Source organism: Megascapheus bottae, chromosome 2 (genome assembly GCF_031878675.1).
Source record: "Megascapheus bottae isolate mThoBot1 chromosome 2, mThoBot2.hap1, whole genome shotgun sequence".
Lineage (NCBI taxonomy): Eukaryota > Metazoa > Chordata > Mammalia > Rodentia > Geomyidae > Megascapheus > Megascapheus bottae.
The window spans coordinates 32,438,482-32,460,488 of NC_143510.1; the positions used below are offsets into that span (position 1 = coordinate 32,438,482).

Consider the following 22,007-nt stretch of genomic DNA (forward strand, 5'->3'; position numbering starts at 1 on the left):
CGGCAAATGAACACAGTGTGTGTCTGGTTTGATTTCTGACACCACCTTATCTTACTATAAAAGAAGCCCAGGCCAAAATCCAGGGACTAGACTTCAACCTTCCTATGGGCCCTTCTCTGAGTTATTTCTCTGAGCCTCACTTCCTGACTTCTTCAAGAGGTGTAGAAATACTTGCTTCAATCTAAAGATGATTTTTGACAACTAAATAAGGAAGTATAGATAGAATCACTTATCTGTAAGTCAGACATTTAAAAAGTCTTTTTGTGAACACCTATTTTATCAAGTCTCATTAGACTACATAGGCTGACTACCAAACAATAATAAAATGTGAGTTCAATCGTTTAACATGTAGCATTATAAAAAATTCAGGTTGTGTCATTATTAAAAAGCACTTTACAGCTAAAATATTTGCCAATTTCTGGTATAAAATGAAAAATGGCCAGGTACTGGTGGCTCATGCCTGTAATCCTAGCTACTTAGGAGGCAGAGGTCTGAGGATCACAGTTCAAAACCAGCCTGGTCAGGAAAGTGCATGACTCCTATCTCCAGTTAACCAGCCAAAAAACTGGAAGTATCTCAAAGTGGCAGAGCATTAGCTTTGAGCATCAATTGCTCAGGGACAGTGTCCAGGACCCAAGTTCAAGTCCTATGACTAACAAAATAAAAAGAAAAGGTTCTAAGCAATCTCCTTTCACCATGAAATACAGTATGTGCTCATTGCATGGCTAAAGAACTGGAATTATTTTGAAAGGCATAGCCAGGCTGTTATTTAGTGGTTGCTCACTGAAGTGTTTCTACCACAGGGGCTGAGCCTTGGAGATTCAAATGTGAACATTAATGGCTATGAAGTTAATTATTGCTCTCTGCTTTCACAAGGTTTATCAAAATTTAACCAGATTTCCTTAAGGTACTCAGGCAGCTCATGTCCTCATGGTTTAAAGGGGCCAGGGAATAGCAGAGCACGGAGCAAAGAGAAGATTTCAGAGCAAAGCCAGTGGGTTGCTTCACCAGAGGGGACATTGGCTGGCAGGAATCACAAATGGTTTTCCGCTTGCAAACTGGAGCTGTACACACCCTGATGTCTATTTGTGCCACGATATGATACTAGCTGCCTTTCTTGGGGCAATCTCCTGCCTCAGTTTCCTTATTAATAACATGAGGATAATAATAGTGAACATCTCAGAGGGATCATGAATAAGAGATAAATAGATCAATTCCATTAGTACAGGGCACAAGAGGAATGCACTACATATCTAATATGGTAATAAATTATTAGTGGGTATTATCTTACTCGTAACATGTAAGATAAAAATACCTGCTCTTTTTAGCATACTAGCATTAAGATTAAAGAAAATTATTTTAGTTAAGAAAGACTTTTATAAAGGACACAAATGCAGGAAGGGAAAGAAAGGAAGGAAGCAAGGAGCTAAAGGTATGAACAACCAATCCTTCCTCAGGAGAAAAACTCCACTCCTGACTCCAAGCTCATGTGCTCTTAGTGAGAAGATGTGGGGAGATCATGTGACCTAACTACAGGAAATACTCCCACTTCTCAGATAGCTTTGGCAGCTAATATGGACAGCAAATAACAGAAATGGACAGAAATCCCAGCCTGCTGCCATCTTGTTTCTATTCAAATCTTTGATCTTAGATCTGTACTAATGGGTGTTACCTCAAAGATATAATAAACCTATTTGTGCACAAGAGAAAAAGTCTGTTGGTAGCAAAGAAATAAATGTGGGAGGGTGGGAGGGAAGAAAGGCTGGCAGGCAGGCAAGGGGGAGAGACAATGAAAGAGTGAGGGAGGGAGGGGAAGGAGGGGGGAGGGAGGAAAGGAAGGAAAGAGAGGATCCACCATAAAACCCATAAATGTGGGGTGGGGGTGGGGGGAGGGAAATGGGGATCAAGACATGTGAAAGGGTATCAATGTATGTGAATTAATGCACCTCCTATCTGGCAAATATCATGTAACCCTTCTATTAATTACAATAAAAAATATATGAAAAAAAAGAAAACGACTAACAAAAAAAAACATGAATATTTCAGTAAAGAACCATATGCTACTAGAACCCAGCCAGAGCAAGAACTAAGGGTGTTGGTGATACACTTGTGTTTTTCAGCATGTATATACCCATATGTGTGAAAAAAAATGCCAACAAGGTTTAATTTTTTTAAGAGTTTTCAGTTTGCTACCTTTAGAAATCACATAGTGAGGGCCGGGAGTTTGGCCTAGTGGTAGAGTGCTTGCCTAACATGCATGAAGACCCAGGTTCGATTCCTTGGTACCACATACATAGAAAAAAGCCGGAAGTGGTACTGAGGCTCAAGTGGTAGAGCTCTAGTCTTGAGAAAGCCCAAGGACAGTGCTCAGGCCACGAGTTCAAGCCCCAGGACTGACAAAAAGAAAAAAAGAAATTATATAGTGACTCCTTAGATACATTCTCAATCATGTTCCCAAACCAAATTGTTCCAACAAATGGTGAGCTATGTTTAAAAACAAGCAAACAAATTAAAAAGAAAACTGCATGTGCCTAATCTCAACACATCATGCACGGAGTTGACAATGAGCAGACCCTGGGAGGAGGCAGGAGAAATATGGGTTGAGGCAATGCTTTGTGAATCATGTTTCCAAAGAGAGTGATTTGTGGCCCAGGGTACTCCCATAGGTCTATCCAAACACTAATCTCTAGCTTGCTCAGTATCAGGCACAGCACTCACACCTGGAGCTTTCCCCATAAATATTAGCATTTCACAGGCTCTGAAAAGTCTTACAAGAAAGATACTAGTTTATATTTATTAACTCACACCATTTGCAAATATATGGAATCTACGCCTGCTGAGGAGGCAGGATGGAGGGCTGAAAGGCAAGAAGGAGGACTGTGCATTTACCTTAGGCAGATAAAGATGTATCTTGGGAAAGGGGAGAATAAACAACTATGAGAAGCAAGAATAATTCTAATAGAGTCCATGACCATAGGCACTGCCCTTTCTACTTTCTATAGCTGAACCGCCTTGTATTCATCATGGCAGCCCTGTATAGTAGCAGCATTATCTCCATTTCATACTTTGAAACAACCTGAAGAAACATTTAATGAATATCTGTTTGAAGTAGCATAAAACACTGAGCATTATCCAGCCTGTATTTTACTAGGAGACAAGTTGGTTTTGTCATTAACATCCAGAATAATACTCTCTCCATCTCTAAGCAGGAAAGAAAAGACTGGTATTACTTCTCCACTGGTGGAAGCCAACTGCCGCTGGCCACTTTAGACCTCTGGCCACTGTGAGGCCTATTTTCTGGCCCTTTTCCTTTATAGTCATTCTTTCAACCCCAACTCTCCCCACCCCATGTCTGTGATCCACACTTCTGTAATGGTCTGGTTTTCTTTGCTGTAATGAAATACCTATGGCTAACTAACTTTATGAAGTTAGCTCACAGTTGAGGAGGCGGAATGTCCAAAAGCATGTAGCTCCTCTGGGAAGGGCTTAACAGCAGAGAGTATCCTGATGAACGAGGATGAGGGAGAAAGCCACTGTATCAACAAACAGGAAGCCAGAGAACAAGCCAGAGCTCAGGCTCCCATCTTACCTAACTCATGCAGAAGTGAGAGTCCTACAAAAAATAGCCACTGCAATTCCTTCTGAGCGCAGCCTCCACAATGACCTAAGGACCTTGCATTAGGACCTGCCTCTTAACCATTCTACTTCCTGTAACTGCCATGCTGAGGAAGCCTCAGCGTGGTCTTCGTGGACCAACAATTTCCAAACCATAGCCCTCTCCTTGACATTCACTATGGCCAAAGAGAGGCTTAAGATTTTGCCCTTTTTGAAACTAAAGACTAACTTTTCCTCATTGTTCACTTTTTACTTTGGTATTTATGTGATTTGAACTCTTGTCTTTGTGCTTATGAGGCAGGTGTGGTATCATTGCATCCATACTCTACTACTGTCACCCTTCCCCTCCCCCTTCCTCCCTCTGTGTGTGTGTGTGTGTGTCTGTGTGTGTGTGTCTGTGTGTCTCTCTCCCTCTCTCTCTCTCTCTCTCTTTTATGCCAGTTCTGAGAGCAGTCCCTGAGATTTTTGTGCTCAAGGCTAACACTCTACCACTTTGAACAATAGTGCCATTTTTAGCTTTTTGATAGTTAAGTGACAATAAGAGTCTCATGGACTTTCCAGCCTGGGCTGGTTTGGAACTGCCATCCTCAGATCTCAGCCTCCTGAGTAGCTAGGATTATAGGTGTGAGCCACCAACACCCAGTTCCTTTATTTTTAAGATAGGCTCTCAAGCTTTATGCCCTACTCTGCAATCCTCCAACCTATGCGACTGGCTTTGCTTATGCTGCTACATGTAGCTTGTTTGTTCTTCCTAAGTAGCTGGGAAGAGAGACACAGGCCTGGCTTATTGGTTGAGTTGGAGCCTTGCTCAGGAGGCAGTTCAAGACCAGCCAAGGCAAAAAAAAATGAAGCAACTGGAATATGCCCAGCCCATACTTAAATTATTAAGTATTTAACAGACCATCTATATCCCCAGTATTTTGGTTAGACAGGACAAGCTGTATTTCTGGACATCAATAAAAGTACAAACAACACCATGTCTATTTTGCTGTACTTGCCAAGTCTTTTTTTAAAAAGCCTTTTCTGCTTCATTTCTCTGCACCTGTTTCCTGAAGAAACTCGATCACCATGGAGTCTATGAGAGTATGCCCCTAAAATGCATGAGATGGAAACCAAACAAGGAAGCTGCATATGGGAAGTGACTGCAAATAAAAAATTTTTTTGAAAACACAAGCCATTCCAAGGGATATTTGCAAACTACAGATCTGACCCAGGGCTCATACCCAGAATATATATATAAAACTCTCAGACTTCTATAATTAAAAAAAAACCCACAGGCACATGGAAAATCTATCTAACAATGACTTACTTATAAATAACAAGGTCAACCCTTCCTAACAATCTGACCCTCCACAAAGTTGTACATTTTAAATCTCTGCTGCCTGCAAAATAGCAGTTTAGAGACTGAGTGGGCTTGTTCCTTTGTATAAATAAAACCAAGAAAATTTCCAATATCTTACTTGGGAAACACAGCCCAATCAAATGAAAGGTTTTCTAGGTCTTTGTAAGCCAGGAAACCCTCTGCATTCTGAAGGGCCCTCCCTTCTAAAGAAGGATATACACTTCCTGCATTTCAGTAGAAGCTGAGAAGTGAAACAAATCAGAAGGCATCTGCATTAGCCTCAGCCCTCTGCATATGACAGGATTCTGAAGCAGAGTGGCAGGAGGTCCATGATTTGATGGGCAGGAGAAGGAAAACCCTGTGATTGGCTGAAAGGTGGTAAATAGGTAGTCCGCCTTGGCTGTCAGAATCCAGTCATAAATGCTCAGAAGAAGGGGGGAGGCAGTGTTTCAGACATCAGTGAGTTCCAACCTCAGATACAAACCTAACTCTCCACTTTATACTCCTAACTGCAAGCTGAATTTTAGGAGCTTCAAATCAGAGGGAGTGACAACTTTAAATGATAGAAAAGGTGTCTGTTCAAGTAAACGAGACTATTTCTATTGGTAGGTAATAGCCAGCCAGGGCTAGTCAGGTACTACAGAAAAAAGGGAATCCAGGCTATTCACACTGTCTTAACTGAGTTAACTGAGTTACTCTGCTAAGTGGTTCCATGCCCTCTAGATTCAGGGCCTGACTCCATCTTCAAATCACTGTAACTGCAGCCTGGCTGGATGATTGTAAAGATGAAGGAAAGACTAAAAGCAATGAACAGGAGATAGGACCATGTGGAACAAAACTAAACCACAAAGAACATGACATTCTTAACAGCAACAGGAAAAAGGGACCTCAGAGATACCAAACCAAAGGCAGTGTACAGAGTTTTTTATTTAACCAGACAGACTATTCAAAAGGAATTGGGCAACTCTTTGTGTGGTAGGGAGAAATTATGGTTACTTCACCTTGATAATATTTTGACTAGCTAGCTAGAGGTAAATGTCCTCATTTTTTGAAGATGCATATTGGAATATTTAGAGGTGAAAGGTTGTGGTATTTGGGCTTTGCTTTAAACTATCCCAGCAAAGAAGAATTTAAAAAAAAAAAAAGCAAATGTGGGCAAACATTGGATGTCTGTTATGTGTGGACAATACACTCATAATGGTTAGATATACTGGTGCTTGTAATATATGCTTGAAGATTTTCATAACAAAAATTTTTGAAAGAAAAAAGAAGGCCAGGAGCCAGTGGCTCAGACCTATAATACTTGCTGTTCAGGAGGCTGAAATCTGACGAGCATGATTTGAAGCCAGTCCAGGAAGGAAAATTTATGACACTCTTATATCCCATTAACTACAACAACAACAATAAAAGTTGCACGTAGAGCTGTAGAGGTGGGGTTCATGGGGTAGAGTGCTAGTTAGGAGCAAGCAAAGAAGCTGAGAGATGAGAAAGAAAGGAAGAAAGGAAGAAAGGAAGGAAGGAAGGAAGGAAGGAAGGAAGGAAGGAAGGAAGGAAGGAAGGAAGGAAGGAAGAAAAAGAAAGAAAGAAAAGGAAAGATGGATGAAGGGAGAGAGAGAGGAGGGAAGAGAAAGGGGGATGGTTGGGCTTGGTGGCATGACCTGTAATCCCAGTACTTGGGAGGCAGAGGCAGGATGATTGTGAGTTCAAGGCTACCTTCAGCTACACAGTGAAACTCTGTATCACAAGAAAAAAAAATGATGGAAAACAATAATAAATGACAACTAATGAAAGGAGGATTAGATGTTTCCAGTTTATTTCCTCTCCTGTCATCCTTTCATTGGAAAATTGCAAGGGACCCTGGGGGGTTGTCAGTGTTCTGAGCCCAGCTTCAACCTGTCACGTCCAGGAGGCTGAGAGGCTGAGAGGTCTCAGCTGTGGGAAGTGTGTGCAAAAGGAGAAACTCCAGCTCTATTCTTGATTAGCCATCACCTCCCACTTTCTCCCCAGTCTGGAACCTACCAGCTGTCCCAGAGTTAGAGAAGTAACACTCCCTTTAGGGGCTCCTCAGTTCAGTCTTGCCCTCCTTTTGCTCCCAATCCCTTAGCGAAGCCAATGTAATCAGATTTATCCTAAATTGTTAAGAGATCCCAGAGGCTAGAAAGTAATAAATAGATATTCCAACAGGGAATGTCTTCAGGGAGAGACAAAGCCACGGTGAATTATGAGAGTCTTGGTGGGAATTTGGAGCACCAGGCAGTCCTCCTCAAACCTTGTGGGAGGAAATTTTAAAGTTTTGCCAGAAAAATGAATTCTTATAAACACAGAGTAAACCACAGGGAACAGGCTGGAGCTTCAGGGCCAGACATAAGGAAACTCTGGGGGACATTGCTGTGTCTTAGTTTCCCTTGCAAAGCAGGGCCTGTGATACGAACTAAAACATATCACCCTCGCCATTCTAGTAGTGCCTGTGACAAATCATGTGTTCGACAAGTATTAGTTACTAGGAGGCTCCTTTCGTCTGGCACTGGTAGCTTGCGCCTGTACTCATCACTCAGGAAGCTGTAACCTTGAGGATCATGCTTTGAAACCAGCTTGGGTCAGTGGGTCTATGAGACTCTAATCTCCAATTAAACAGCAAAAGGCTGGAAGTGGAGGTATCGTTTAAGTGATAGAGCACTAGCCCTGAGTGGAAAATCCAATAGAGTGTCAGAGCCTGAGTTCAAGCTCTAGTACTGGCATGTATGCACACACATGTACACATGCGCGTGCGTGCGCGCGCACACACACACACAGAGTAAAATATACAAACTTAAGAGAATTCCTAGGTTTTTGGTTACTAGATATAAACACTGTTCATATGTTGTGCTATATTTTATATTTTCTTTACACAAGCATGCCACATATACTTTATCGCTTTAAAAAAATGAGACTGAGTCATACATCTCATCACGTGCTTAGTCATTTACTAAGTATTCCGATGCCCGTGAACACAGACCATCATTTTTAATGGCTGCAGAGGAATTTATCTTGTCTACAACAGAGTTTAATTAGCTCTGTGTGTGTGTGTGTGTGTGTTGTTTTTCTAGTACTAGCATTTGAACTCAGGGCCTTGTACTTTCTAGGCAGGTGCTCCACCACTTGAGTCATACCTTCAGACCTGCATTTTGCTAATTATTTTGAAGATGCAGTCTGGCAAAATCTTCCTCCCCCTACCAGGCTGGCTTTGACTCTCAGTCCTCTGGATCTTAGCTTAAGAAGCTAGAATAATAGGTATGAGACACTAACGTAACACCTGGCTTGTTTCCATTTTTTAACATAATAATATGTTACTCATTAATTCATAAGCAACTATGGACAATTGTCCAATTACTTCTTTACGTAAGGATGGGGCAGGGAGCATGAAAGTCTTACATGTAGTAAGAAACTAAGGCAGCTGGCCTATCAGGGAAGGAGAGGGGAGAAATGTGAGCCACAGGAAGTCAAACATAACAGTCTTCTTTCCCCTGGCCTTTTCCCTACTTACCTCTTACCAGTCTACCAGGAAGACTGAGGTGGCTCACTGGTAAGTACAACTAAATCCTCCCTGTGAGAAGTTCTAGGTCAAACAGAGACAGCCCTTGGGGTTTCATATGGGAAGAGTCAGTTTGAAGGAGAAGCAGGTAGGGATTCCCATAAGCATATTACTTGGTCTCCCAGAGTGTGGAATGACAGGAAATGAGCTCAGTGAACGTGACAGAGGACCAGCAATGGAAGGGGACACTGCAGTGACATGGGGATGCCATAGAAAGAAGATGCCCACCTCTCCTGAGCCCCAGGGGACTTACAAATGGAACCAAATCAAATGAAAAAAACAAGGGAATGTGAATATTCTCAAATGTATATGTAATTGTATACACAGACCCAAGAACCTCTATAAAACAGAGGCAACCTGGAAAAAGGCACTACTAGTAAAGAAAGAGAAAGAAAGAAAGAAAGAAAGAAAGAAAGAAAGAAAGAAAGAAAGAAAGAAAGAAAGAAGAAAAAGGAGAAATCTTCAAGAAACACAAGGTTAGTAAGCTGAGCTGGCACAACCACACTAAGAGAACAGAAAGCATTCTAAGCCCCATCACTAGCTAGCAGAGTAACTGTGAGCAATCAACCCCCCAAACCCTTTATGACCTACTTACCAGGGAGCTGTAAGCTGTATGATATTTTGCAATTCTGACTGAGACCCAAGTGAATTCTTGTGATGAGAAAAAAAGAAAAATCAGGCAACTTCCAAAGCCTGTCGTCCACCTTTACATCTTTCAAAATGAACTTTATCTTGTGTTTTAAACAGGATTTGATGACACTATGCCTGCCAGGTCAGAAAAGCTCAAGTCTATTAGATAAGAAGTTGGAATATTTTCTTGACTGGTATTGTTATGTCTTTTTCTCCTTACTCCACTTCCCTGTCCACATGTATCCCTCCACAGTCAGAATAGATGATATGGACAGGATTTACTTCAGACAAGCTGAGAGATCCTAGCCAGGTTAAGTCATCACTGTATGCCTTGGTTTCCTCATCAGATGCGATGCAGAGTGTCTCGTGAGTGTGTGATGAAGATGCTGTGAAATGTGAGCATGAATGTGCGGGTAGTCTGCATTGCCTAACATTGCTGCCGACAGGATAAGGAAAGGATGCCTGGCCATTCCTTACACACTTGGTTTGTATCTTCTGCCACTATGGGGCAAAAGAATATCACAATGTCACTTCTCACTGAAATAATCAGTGAGACTATCATTGCATTGCCTGTTGGAGATTATTTAGTAAAATGGGAGAATTGTGTATTTCTTCCTAGCTCATGCTACATACACATTCAGTCATCAGTTTAAAACATATATCTGCTAATATGGATTTGGAAAATCAAAGCATGCAGATCAATGCCCTTACAAGTCAAAAAATAGGAGGAGTGGGGGAGGGAAATGGGGACAAAAACATGAGAAGGGGTATCAATGTGCAAGAAATAATGCACCCACTACCTGACGAATGTAACTGTAACCCTGACAATAAAATAAATTAAAAACAAACAATTCAAGAAACATAGCCAGGTGCCAGTGGCTGAAACCTGCAATCCTAGCTACGCAGGAGGCTGAGATCTGAGGAGTGCAGTCAGAAGACAGCTCAGGCAGGAAACTGAGAGACTCTTGTCTCCAATTAAGGGGGGAAAATGCTGTTAGTGGAGTTGTGGCTCAAGTGGCATGCTAGCCTTAAACAAAAATGCTCGGGAATAGCACCTAGGACTAGCACAAAAGAAGGAAGGAAGGAAGGAAGGGAGGGAGGGAGGGAGGGAGGGAGGGAGGGGAAAAGAAAAGAAAAGAAAGACAAGTGTGTGTGTGTGTGTGTGTGTGTGTGTGTGTGTGTGTGTGTGTGTGTGTGTGTTTTAATCATTGTACTTCCTTGCAGCCAGCAGACTGCAACCTCCTAGGAACTACTACTTGTGAGCGTACTGACCACATCCCAAAACTTTAGCATCCTGGTGAGGCTAAAGAGATTTCCAGTTATGTTCCATCCATCTCTATTCCTAACGGCAATGGATTCAACAAGGGCAAAAAACCCACAAGGACTACTTTCACCCTCTAGGCTATCCTAGGTTCTAAGCACCTAACAAAGAACTCATACTGGAAGTTAACACAGGAAAGAGGGCACCAGCCAGCAACCGTTGGGGAAGGATTTGAAGAAACCACATTGACCTTAAAGTTCAGTCTCAAATACTGATGCCAGAAAAACTCTAAAAAGATAATTTGTTGAAACAAATTTAAAAAATTAGGAAAACAGGCTCCAAGAATAGGAGGTCCTTGAGTTTTCAGAGTGTTGTAACAGACATCTAAAAACCAAACTGAATAGTGACGAGGTTGGTGGACTATCATCAGGTAGAAAGGATACAAGTTTGGGGGATATGGAGCACTTGCTCTAGAAATGCAGGATGAGAAACCCAGAAGGCATCAAGAAGCTTTCCAGAGTACCTACAATGCTGTACACCTGCCAGTGGACAAACACACCAGGGCAAACCTCCAACCACAGAAGGAAATCTAACTGTGCACTAGAGGAATCTGACTGAGGCTTAACGAGGAAACGCACCTATCCATTTCTAAAATACTAGCAAAACTTTAGTGGAGAGAATTCTGTCGAACAGAGAAGAACTCTGTGTGAATTCCATTTGGAAGACATTTTTTTGCATAATCTTTGATGATTAAAAGAAAAAAGACATAGACACTAAAACAAATAAATGGAAGACACCAAGAAAACACAATTTATGGGTGTGGATACCACTGTTACCACATTAAGAAATTACTCAAGCTTAAGCCAGACATGTGGTATACATTATGTAATCCCAGCACATAGGTTATCCCAGGGGGCATTTGCAAGTTCAAGACCAACTGGAGGACTGGATAAACAACAATGCATACTGTGGTATTCTGCAAATGGCCAAGAACTCCAACAATATAGTTAGATAAGGAACCTGTCTCAGGGCTGGGTTTGATATTCTCTCTCTCCCCCATCCCCATTCCTTTAAAGCAAGAAGCAAATACCTGAGGTGTCACACATCCGCTGTTCAGTGTCGTGCATCCTCCGGGGTTTGCTGTGCCTATAAATAATGTGGGGCTTGTTTTGCTCCTCTTCCTCCTCTTGCTCATCCACAGACAACAGTGGTTCAATGAAATAATCCCCATCATACGACCGGAATGTGCCCAGCTGCAAATGAAGAGATGAGATGTTGATTTCACATCACTCAAACAATGGCAGAGGGGAAAAAAAGCAAAACAAAACAAAACAAAAATGGAGTTGAAAGGTTTTACAGAGATAGGGGGTTTTGCACAAAATGCCCTTTCCCAAGAGGATTGCTTAAAGTGAGGTTGGGGAAATGGTTTATCTTCTCCTCTACCACACTACTGCCTCATGTGTGGTAAGATGCAGACTTACTGTGCCAGCTTACAGCTAACTGGGTAGATTCCTTGCTATCCAAATCTAGTTTTTCCATAGTACCAAACTTTCAATCACACCATTCCCACAGACTAGTTAAATGAGAACGTATCTGGGTGCAAAGGCTGCCAGGAGACTTGGGGGGACAAATGTGCATTATACAGAGAAAAGCTGGCAGGTTCTGAAGCCTTCTCATGATTCAAATCCAGGTGACCATAATGTATTTCTAGTGGCATCACCTGGGACCCTGGCATACTGACCCATCATCACCCCTTCCCATTGCAACATAGGATTGATGTTCTGGAGTCAAACTACCCTAGCTTCTTATCCTAGCACCACACCAGCCCACCCACCTCAGGCGAGTTTCTTAATTACTCGGAGATTTAGCTTTTCTTTTTTATGTATTGGTTTGGGGGCTTGAACTCAGGGCCTGGGCACTATCCCTGAATTATTTTTTTTCCTGTCAAGGCAAATGCCCTACTCCTTGAGCCACAGTTCCACTTCTAGCTTTTTGATGATTAATTCGAGAGCAGAGTCTTAGGAAGTTTTCTGCACCAGCTGGCCTTGAATTACGATCCTAAGATCTCAACTCTTGAGCAGCCAGTATTAAAGGCATAAACCACCAGTGCCCAGCTCAGTTAGTATTTTCATTTGTCCTTTGAGCTTTCTCTATATGGGTAGCTCTGCTGAACAGATGATGAGATCAGGCAAAGTGCCTGGCACTTCCTTCAGCCCTGGGGAAACAACTTCCTTTTTACCAGCTGTTCTAAACGTCCCTTCTCCACTTCCATTTTGCAAAATGATTAGTGAAGTCTCAAGGGTGAACAACTCAAAGAAAACATCAAAAGAACATGGCACCCTGACTGCCTAGTGCTATCTCCAGAGGACAAACAGGGAGAAATCAAGGACTTCTCATCCCCTCCCCAGTCCTCTTCTTACTCAAGAGATCGTCAGAACCCCCATCTGCTCTTCCTTGTCCATAGGAGAAATAACAGCCCCTGTCAGCCAGTACTGGTTTGAAATTCAAGTAATTGTGTTTCACCCCAAATCTGATTGAATGAATCAACATCTCTGGGGCAAAGGCATGTATATCGTGATATCTAAACTTTAAGAAGGACTGGGCTCAAGCTGCTTTCGGAGACCAGATAGCATCAAAATGGCCGTGAAGTAGTTCAAGATGATTTGTTTTCACCTTAGATTTGGAGTGCCAACTTGTATTCAGAGTCAGAATTTCTAGGAGTGAAGTCTGGAATCTGTATGTTTAAAAGGGTTCCCTTCATGACACAGGAGGCACTGACTCAAAGAAAAGGAAATTCTGGGGTGGCCTAAAATCACTAAGACCATCACCAAGACCACAGTGTGTCTGGCCACTAGAAAAGAATCTGGTTAACCCCTTCATTCACATTCATTCTTACCTAGGCACCTCTTTCCATTGTCAATACACAACTATGGCATTCTGGGAGTCCATTTTGGAAAGTATAGTACTAAATCATGTGAAGCCTACTAAAGACCCCAACACTGAGTTCACCTGCTAAATACCTGTCTCCTGGGACTGGGAAAGAAGAAATCAAGGCACAGGAAAGAGGAGATTTGGCAAAGTCTCCTTCTAAAGTGGTATAGAAGCAGCTGAATGGTGCCAATGCCAATCTAGAACGCAACATCCAAAATTGGTCTTTTAGGAGCACAAATTTGGTTAAGAGCTCGGATCAAAAAGCCTGGAATGAAATCTCAACTCTTCTATATCCTAGCAGGGAGGTCTAGAGAAAGATTCTGGTACTGATAAGTAAAATGGATTATGCAGAAGACTGAGTTGTATGAGGATTTAGATGACATAAAGCATGTCTAAAGTTCTTATTACAGCTCCAACAGTTAAAGTTCAACACCAGGCTCATGCCTGTAATTTTAGCTCTTCAGGAGGCAGAGATCAAAGGATTATGGGTTCAAAGCCAACTAAGGCTAGACTTTTAGCTCCAATTAACCACTAGAAAAACAAAACTAAAGTAGAGAGATGGTCCAAGTGGTAAAATGAGTTCTTGCTTTGAGTGGAAACAGCTGAGACAGTGCCTAGGCAAGCTCCAAGATCACGCCTCAGTACCAGCACAACGAATAAAATTTTAAAAATTTTAAATGATGGTGTCACTATTGGCTGCTAGTCATTCATAAACAGCTGGTTAAAGTAAAAACACAACATTCAAGGATCTAATAAGGGACACACATGGATTGACTGACTTTGCTGTCAAGTAGAAAGGAACAGGAAGATGAATATACAACTGCATCCCACTAATAGCAAACACTCTCAGAATGGCATTGTGTACATGAAGGTGGAGGGTAGGGGTGGCATCACTTGAGAGAACTGTGGACAGGTCTCCTTGAAGAGAGGAATGAAAACTGGCACTGGAAGAGGTGTGTTTCAAGCAAGGAAAGCTGAGTAAAGGAATTCGAAGGAAGGAACACAGGACAGACTGCTTCAATCTCAAGATTTCAGGGACCTCAGGACTTTGAACGAGCAGAGAATGTAAGGGAAGGGTGGGTGTTAAGTAGCAGATGAAGGAATTTATGTATGTTCATTAGGAGCTACATGAAGTATGCAAACAGGGTATTGACCTGATCTTGGGCCCAGCCATCATTGAACAGTTACTGGTGTGGCATGGATGGAAGGGGGGGGAAATAAGCTGCAGGAGAAGATGGCTGTGGTGGGAGTTTTTCTTAGACAAACATCCTCCTGAGAGCAGGAGAGAAGATAGCTGAGGTAGATACATTCAGCACAGCAGAGATGAGCAATGCATCTGACAAGGAACTCAACAAAACTGGCAACTGGCTCGGAGGGGATCTGTGTTTGGTGTGGCCCATTCTACTGAAGTCAAAGATTTCTGTGGACGAGTTCCTGAACCAAGCATTAGAACATCATAGTGTAGCAGCTGCTACAGAAATTACAAAGAAAAGTACTTGGGAAGAAAGAAAATTCCCAAAAGGAAGATAGAAGGTGGGGGAGAGGGGAGGGGAAGGAAGACTTGATTAATAGTGAAATATACCAAATACTAGCCAGGGTACGTATCTATGATACATGCAGTTCCTTATCCTAGGAAATAAACAGATTGCAAATTAAATGCAATATAAATGGGATTATCCCAGACCAGGCTGGTCTTTTGGAAGCCTGGAACCACACTTCCCAACAAGACCACGTGTGCTTTGCTTTGCCACCTAAAACTACCAATGGAAAGGAAGGCTCTGAGCAGCAAAACATTTTTTTTTCCCAACTGCTGGGGCTACTAGGATTCAGCCCTGTGGAGGCGGGGAGAGAGGAGGAGTAAAGACTGTTTACAAACTTGACATACACAATCAGCCTTTCTCTTGGATCCTGGAGTCTGGGCTCACTACCTTGAAGTCTGGTGGTGCTGTCATCCACTGGGCATGGACTCCCAACCTGGGCCTACCTAGGCAGTAACTGGAGAATCCAGGCTGACTCTGGGCCCCATGACTCACCACAGCACCCCCCCCCCTCGCCAAGCTGCGGTCTCCGCCTACCCCCACACCACCTCTTGCCACTGACTCGGGGAGCTGCGATTCCAGGAGCTTAGCTGGGAGATAAAGAGCTTCACCCCTTCCCCCGCAACCCGGTCCCAGCTATCTAGACCTTTCTGCTCCCACTCTTTTGGCTGGTTTCATCCTACAAAAGACTTTTCCTTGGAGAAGAAGAGAAAAAGGCCACATCCTGACCAGGAACTCAAAGACCCCAAGCAAGGCAGGCAGCCTGCGCAGCGGAGCACCCAGGGTGAGTACCCACGTCCGGATTTAGAGAAGGTGATCGATGGAGTGTGAGGGGTTGGCGGCTGGCGGGGAGGCGGGTAAGAGTGAGATGCCTCAGGAGCACAGATTGGGATGCTACGTTGCGCGTCCGCGCCCTGCGCAGAGGGCAAGCAAAGCCAGCCGCGGGAAAAAGTTTCTGCGTCATAGCGCGTGGTAGAAACGCACGTCGCTCGGAAAAGTCAAGGACCACCCTCGTTGGGGCCAGAACCCTTACATCAGTCCCGCAAGTGTCCTCAGAAGAGGGGGAAGGACGCCCACCGAGATCTAGTGGAGGGCAAAGGAGGGATCAGAACGCAGGAGGTCTAGTGCCATGTTTACCAGGTTGGATTCCCTCGGGGCTCCCAGAAGTGCGTATTTAGCCATGCTGGGAAGTGCCCGCCCCGCCCATCCTCCTCATAGAAAGGCCTCTGGCTGACCCCCCCCCCACACACCCCCAACTACTTTGAACCTCCAGGGGTTCTAGAAAACTGGAATCGCCTGGGCGGGGGTGTGTGGGGGGTGGCCTCTCTCCAGACTCTCACACGTTCTGGCGTCTTGGGCCACCCCGCCAGCAGGGTGCAGAGTAGGACTGTGTCTGCACCCCCCCTCCCACCCCCCCCTCCCCGCCCACACTCAACTTCCATCCAAAAATATCTCAGGCAGGCTCCGCCCACTCTCCCCGCCCTCCCAGGCCTGGGCCCACCCTTCCGTCCCGGCCATGGGACCTGTTCCCTGTCAATCCCAGTCCGTTGTCAAGATTCTTTGCATGTGATTTAAAAAAAAAAAAAAAAGCTCCCTAAGAACGCCAGGGACGGCAGCTCGCACTCAGCCCTCCATCCACAAACCACACGGGAGGACCTCCCCGCACGGCGCCTGCGGATTGTCAACTCCCGTCGCAGGCTCGGGACGCACCAATGAGGCTTCGGGGGTCCGCCCTACGCTCAGCTGTTCCGCTGCCAGGCTGAGCGGCAAGAAAGAAAAAAAAAATCCACTACTCTAGCAACTTTCACCGAGTTTGGAGGCTGCAGGGCAGTGTTGGGGCTCCGCACAGCTGAACCCCATCTCGCCTCCCATCCGCCCCCCCGCTTTGGAAAGCTCCAAAAACTTGTCTAATCCACTCGTGCGCTCTTGGCTCCACCTAGAGCTGTAGTCTCCCCCAAACTCGGGGAATCTATCCGAGTTTCTGGTATCTGAACGCTCAGAGACTCCTGGCAGCTCACTGTGCTGATAAGGGAGCCATGAAGTCTGGAAAGAAGCGGATGCGGGGCGGGTGGGGAGGGCGCGCGCGCGCACCCAACTTACCATTCCCGAGCAGAGGCTAATGACCGCCGTGTGCTCAGACTTCGTGTTGACATGGCCTTTGTAGAAACAGTGCTTGAGTTCCGCTTCTTCTTCGGAATAAAACTTGGTCTGGTTCACCGCGGGTTCCCCGAGCAGGGTGACAGTGAACAGTGGAGCGATAAATCCGGCATTGGCGGTGAGATTAAATAGGAACTGCTGGCCGAAAGCGGAGAGGCGGTAGTGCGCCCGGGAGGAGGTAGAGGAGGAGGAAGAGGAGGAGGAGGCGAAGGCAGGCCAGGGGTCAGAGGCAGAGTGAATGCTCCGTCGCCTTCTTTTGAAGTGCACGTTCGTGGGAAAGGGCTCGCCGAGGGCGTTCACTCGGATGGGGGACGCGATTTCATACTCGCTCAGAGTCTCCAACAACTTCGCTGCGGAGAGAGGCAGAGGTGGAGGGACTATGAATTCCTTCTGCAAGTTTTCATTTAAAAGGAAAGGGGGGATAGGGGGTGTGAGGGGGGGGCTTTGTTCAGACTTAATTCCCAGCCCGATCGAGCGAATCCTTCCACTCATCAGTGCCCTAATATTTACAAACTGCCTACTATGTAACCCCGGAGGGAGAGCCAGGACTCCGGAGGCGCTGGGGACACACATGGGAAGCCAGACAATGAATAGCAGACACAAGATAATCTCAGATCCCGATACATACCCGGGATAAAATAAAGCGTACGCTATCTAGCGAGCCCCATTACTAAGGAACTTTCATCCGGGACGTGAGGATGGGGAAGGCTCTGAGCGATCCGACTCAAAGTGGGGTCGTGGGGTAAACCAGATTCTTTCCCAATGTCTGGTTCCCCTCCCCCCGCAACCTCCTTCCCCACACGCACGACCCCAACATTTGGCTAGAGTATGACCCCGGAGAAGAGAGAGGCTCGCAAGCGGGGAAGTAATTCTTTCTAGGAAAAGGAGAAGCCTCTGGCAGCAGGGGTGTCACCCTCCCCGGAGTAAAAGTTTGGGGAGGCGACGGTCGCCAGAGTGACGGGGGTTTCCTCGGGGAGGGGAAGGGAGGGGGGTCTCCAGCCTTCCGATTACCTTGCCTCGGGTGCAGCCTGTCCTTGCGCACGGCGGCCGCGGCTTCTGGGTTGCCCATCTCGGCCAGGTCCCGCACCAGGAGCGTGAGCAGTGTGGCCCAGGATACAAACTGCATGGTGCTCCCCACCCCTCCCCCCGCCGCCCCCACCCCCCGCCCTCGTGCCCGCTCCGCCGGGGGCCGCGACGCCAAGCCGACGGGCAGCGGCGGCCGTGCAGAGCGCGCGCCCAGCCGGCCGCCAACTTTTTTTTTTTTTTTTTTGGACTTTTAGATGTCGCTCAGGTCTGGCGAGGAGGGTCCCGTGTGCGCTCGGCCGAGCAACGCTGCCGCCTGCCGAGAGCTCAGCCGCTCGGGCTTCAGGAGGAGCCGCAGGAGGAGGAGGAGGAGGCGGAGGACGGCTGGGGCTCCGCTGCTCGGCCGCATAATGTCCAGCAAGCCGGCAGGAGAAGGCGCGGAACGTGCGCTCCCCGGGGCGCGCCGGGCGCCCTGTGCTGGCCGGGGTAGCGGAGCGGCTTCTTGAATGGGGGGCCTGGAGAGGCGCGGGGGGGGGACCGCGAGGGGCCGCGGGGCGTCCGCCGCTCAAATACCCCCGGTGCACGCCTCTCGAGGAGGAGGAGAGGGGAGGAGAAAGCCGGGCGGCGCGGCCCGCCTCCTCCACACCACGTCCCCCTCCTCGGCCGGCCCGTGCGGGACTCGCCGCCACCAGAGGCGGAGATCAGGGGCGTCCCCGCCCGGTCGCGCCCCCTTCCTGAGGTCGGCTTGGGTGGGAGGGGAGGGGTGGAGCGGGGCGGGGGTGGGAGGGGGGCGAGTAGAGAAAGTTCTCTCCCGGGGCTGGCGCGCACGGCCTCCGGAGTCTTTTCCTCCCCCTGCGCCCGCTCTCGGTCAGCAATCCGGGCCCCTAATTTCTTAGCTTTCCTTTCCTGTTTCCACTGCTCTCCCGGCCGCCCCCCTCCCCCCGTCGTTTCTCACCAGCTCTTTCCTCCCGAGGAGCGAGCGGAAGGCTCCCCGACCTCCTCCCCGGCCCCTCCCGGGACGGGGCTGCCACCTGAGCTCCGCTCCAGACCCTGTCCCTCTGCCCAGGTGAATCGGGTTAGGGGTGGGGGGGTGGGGCGCTGGCCGGGCAGGGCCACCCGGGGTCCGATCCGTGGACTCCTGGGAATGTCGCGATGCTTCAAGCCTGTAAGGTCCCCTGCAGGTCCTCAGGGTTGGTTTTTTTTTTTTTTTTTTTTTTTAGGTCCCTAGCCCAAAAAAGGTTAAGAATCACTCAGGGCTACGAGAGGGGGCGGGGACTTTGCTGCTCCTGGCAGCCCCAGGGTTTGGAGATGGGGAGGGGGAGTGGGAAGTTGGGGAAGGGCTCGTCCTCAATCCCCACCCCCCACCGCCACCCCTTGCCAGGGGGCTTCTCAGTCACTTCCTCTTTTAAGGGCTGATGCCCCAAGCTGTCTAGAAGCTCTGAGTCAACGCGACACCTCCTTCTCTCCCTCTTGGGGGTGCTTGTTTGAAAGTCAGAAATTGTGCTTGGGGAAGTAAGGGAGGGCCTGTCAATAGGCCTAGCCAGTCAAGAAGGTGAGATCCACGAAGATCACATCCTGAAGCCAGCTGGAGCCAGAATGTCAGACTCTGATCTCCAATGAAGCACCAAAATAGCCAGAAATGGAGCTGGGGCACAAGTGATAGAGCTTTGAGTGGGAAAAGCTAAGGGACAATACTCACACCTTGAGTTCAAGCTCCAGAACTGGCACAAAGAGAAAAACAAAACAAAACAAAACAAAAAAATGCACACGACTTTCCTTTAGCCCTCAGGAGGAAAGGATGTATTAATCTCAATAAAATGGACATGGCACGGACATAGATGACATGTCTAATCGATGTATATATTTGCTCACAGCCTGAACTCCCTTTCTTATAAGTCTGCCACTTTATGCCTGAGTTTCTGCATAAAGGCGATACTCTAAAAGCCATCTTGTCTGCAAATAGTAATGCATACATTTCTCCTCATATGCAAGATGGAAATTTTCTAAAGAAATAGAGTTAACCTCCTATTGTCTAATGTGTTACTGGGATTGTGTTAATGGGTATGGCTCACACCTGTAATCCTAGCTCCTCAGGAGGCTGAGATCTGAAGATTGTGGTTTGAAGCCAGCCCAAGCAGGAAACTCTGAGACTTATCTCCAATTAAGCACAAAACAAAGGGGAAAAAAAAAAGATAAAATGGTTAGGTATAGGGTTGTCTCATAATGCCAGCATTTAGGTTACATAGCCAGACTCGTGGTCTCAAGAATAAAAATAATAAGGTAAATGAAGCATCAGGAACAGACATGAGATTTCTTTTCATATTCCACCTTTTACATTATGTGATAAAAATCCCTCACTATTACAGGATCTGGGAAATGTTATTCTGGGAGTAGCCAGTAAAACTGCTCAGAAATACAGCACTTTGCAGTATTTTCTACTGGACAGTTTCTCACTCAGTTCTCTCAATCAAGAGAGGCTAGCAGTGAAGAAGAAAATTTTGTGTGTACTTTCGTTGCTTCCTTTCTCAAATGTTGCTATAATAATTAACTTTGCTTAAAAGTGGCTTCTAACACAACACAATCATGTCCTTAAAAGTTGATAGAGAAAGAAGATAAAGTATTTCTGTTCTGGGTACCATGGTTCATGCCTGTAATCCTAGCTACTTAGGAGGCTGAGATTTGAGGATAGCAGTTGAAAACCAGCCTGAGCACTAAAGTCAGTGAGACTTTTATCTCCAGTTAACCTTAGAAAACGGGAAGTGGCGCTGTGGCTCCAGGGGTAGGGCTGTAGCCTTGAGTTGTAAGACCTCAGGGACAACGCCCAGGCACAGAGTTCAAGCCCCATGACCAACCAAAAAAAAAAAAAGTATTTCTGGGTTGACTTCAAGAACCTTAGGAACATGTATTGAAAATCCTGAATCTGAAGGGGATAATTGAGCTAACTCCTTCAGGTTAAAGTCTTTGTCTGAATAAAAATAATCTGTTTTGAGCTGGGTTCAATGTCTCACACCTGTAACGTCAGCTAATCAGGTAGCAGAGACTGGGAAGACTAGGGTTCAAGGCTATTATGGGCAAAAATTAGTAAGACCCTTTTAACTAATAAAATGGATATGGGGCAACATACTTGTGATCCCAGCTATGATTTAAAGGGAAAAAAAAATGAGGATTAAGGGGGGAAAAAAAAAAAGCTGGCTCAAGTGGTAGAGTACCTGCCTGGCAAGTAAAAGGTTCTGAATTCAAACTCCAGTAACACACACACACACACAAATTCCCCAAACAACGTAATCTTTTTATGTGTTTTGTATCAGACTGCTTTTTGCAGTAACTCTATGAGTCAGGCAGTATCAGAACTTCATTTTATAGATAAGAAGACTGAGCTCCAAAAATAAGGGGAAATATCTGACCAGAATCTCTGACTCCTAGGGAAGTAAAAGGTGGATTAAATTCTGTCTTTAAAGTTTACTCAAACTTCATAACTATTTCTGGTGCAAAAACTGAGTAATCACAAGTGTTGCTGGGAAAGGGTGGCTAAAATTGTCCAGATACTTGCCTCCATTTTCTATTCAATATATAATTTTTTTCTCTTTTTTTTCTCCCTTTCCTAATGTTGAGTAGTCAAGGATAATCACTAACCACAGTACAACTTTGCCTGAACACCTAAAACAGGCCTGGCACATAGGAGTTGCCTAAGAAGAATACTTACTAGTAGTTAGACATTACTTCCTAATACTTATTACTTATTAATACTGTTTGATTTGAGTAACTGAATAAAGTCATCAGCTTTGGTTCAATAGTGCAAAACACACAAACTCACAATTTGGAGATTAGTTCTATAATCAAAAGCTACCTCCTCAAGTCAGGAGGGAAATGTGTATTTAAAGAAAATTGACCCCTCACAGATGTTGTTCTAAAAGATGCAGAATTTTTTAAGGTCCCCTA

The 22,007-nt window shown here is 45.7% G+C and overlaps 1 protein-coding gene and 1 long non-coding RNA gene across 7 annotated transcripts in view; one reads left to right on the forward strand and one right to left on the reverse strand.

Moving 5' to 3' along the window:
- Adamts9 (ADAM metallopeptidase with thrombospondin type 1 motif 9) overlaps positions 1 to 18,183 on the reverse strand; it is a 139,405-nt gene extending 121,222 nt beyond the window's left edge. Inside the window, exons 1-3 of the mRNA XM_090323539.1 lie at positions 18,057 to 18,183; positions 16,989 to 17,395; positions 11,510 to 11,672 (exon numbers count right to left, since the gene is read on the reverse strand). Coding sequence (XP_090179665.1) covers positions 11,510 to 11,672; positions 16,989 to 17,395; positions 18,057 to 18,171 — 685 coding nt within the window. The 5' untranslated portion in view covers positions 18,172 to 18,183. The remainder of the gene's footprint in view (positions 1 to 11,509; positions 11,673 to 16,988; positions 17,396 to 18,056) is intronic.
- Positions 15,263 to 22,007, forward strand: part of LOC150066653 (uncharacterized) — a 315,401-nt gene continuing 308,656 nt past the window's right edge. For all 6 annotated transcript variants that reach the window (XR_016533492.1, XR_016533490.1, XR_016533489.1 and 3 more), the window contains exon 1: positions 15,263 to 15,672. This is a non-coding gene — a long non-coding RNA (uncharacterized LOC150066653). The remainder of the gene's footprint in view (positions 15,673 to 22,007) is intronic.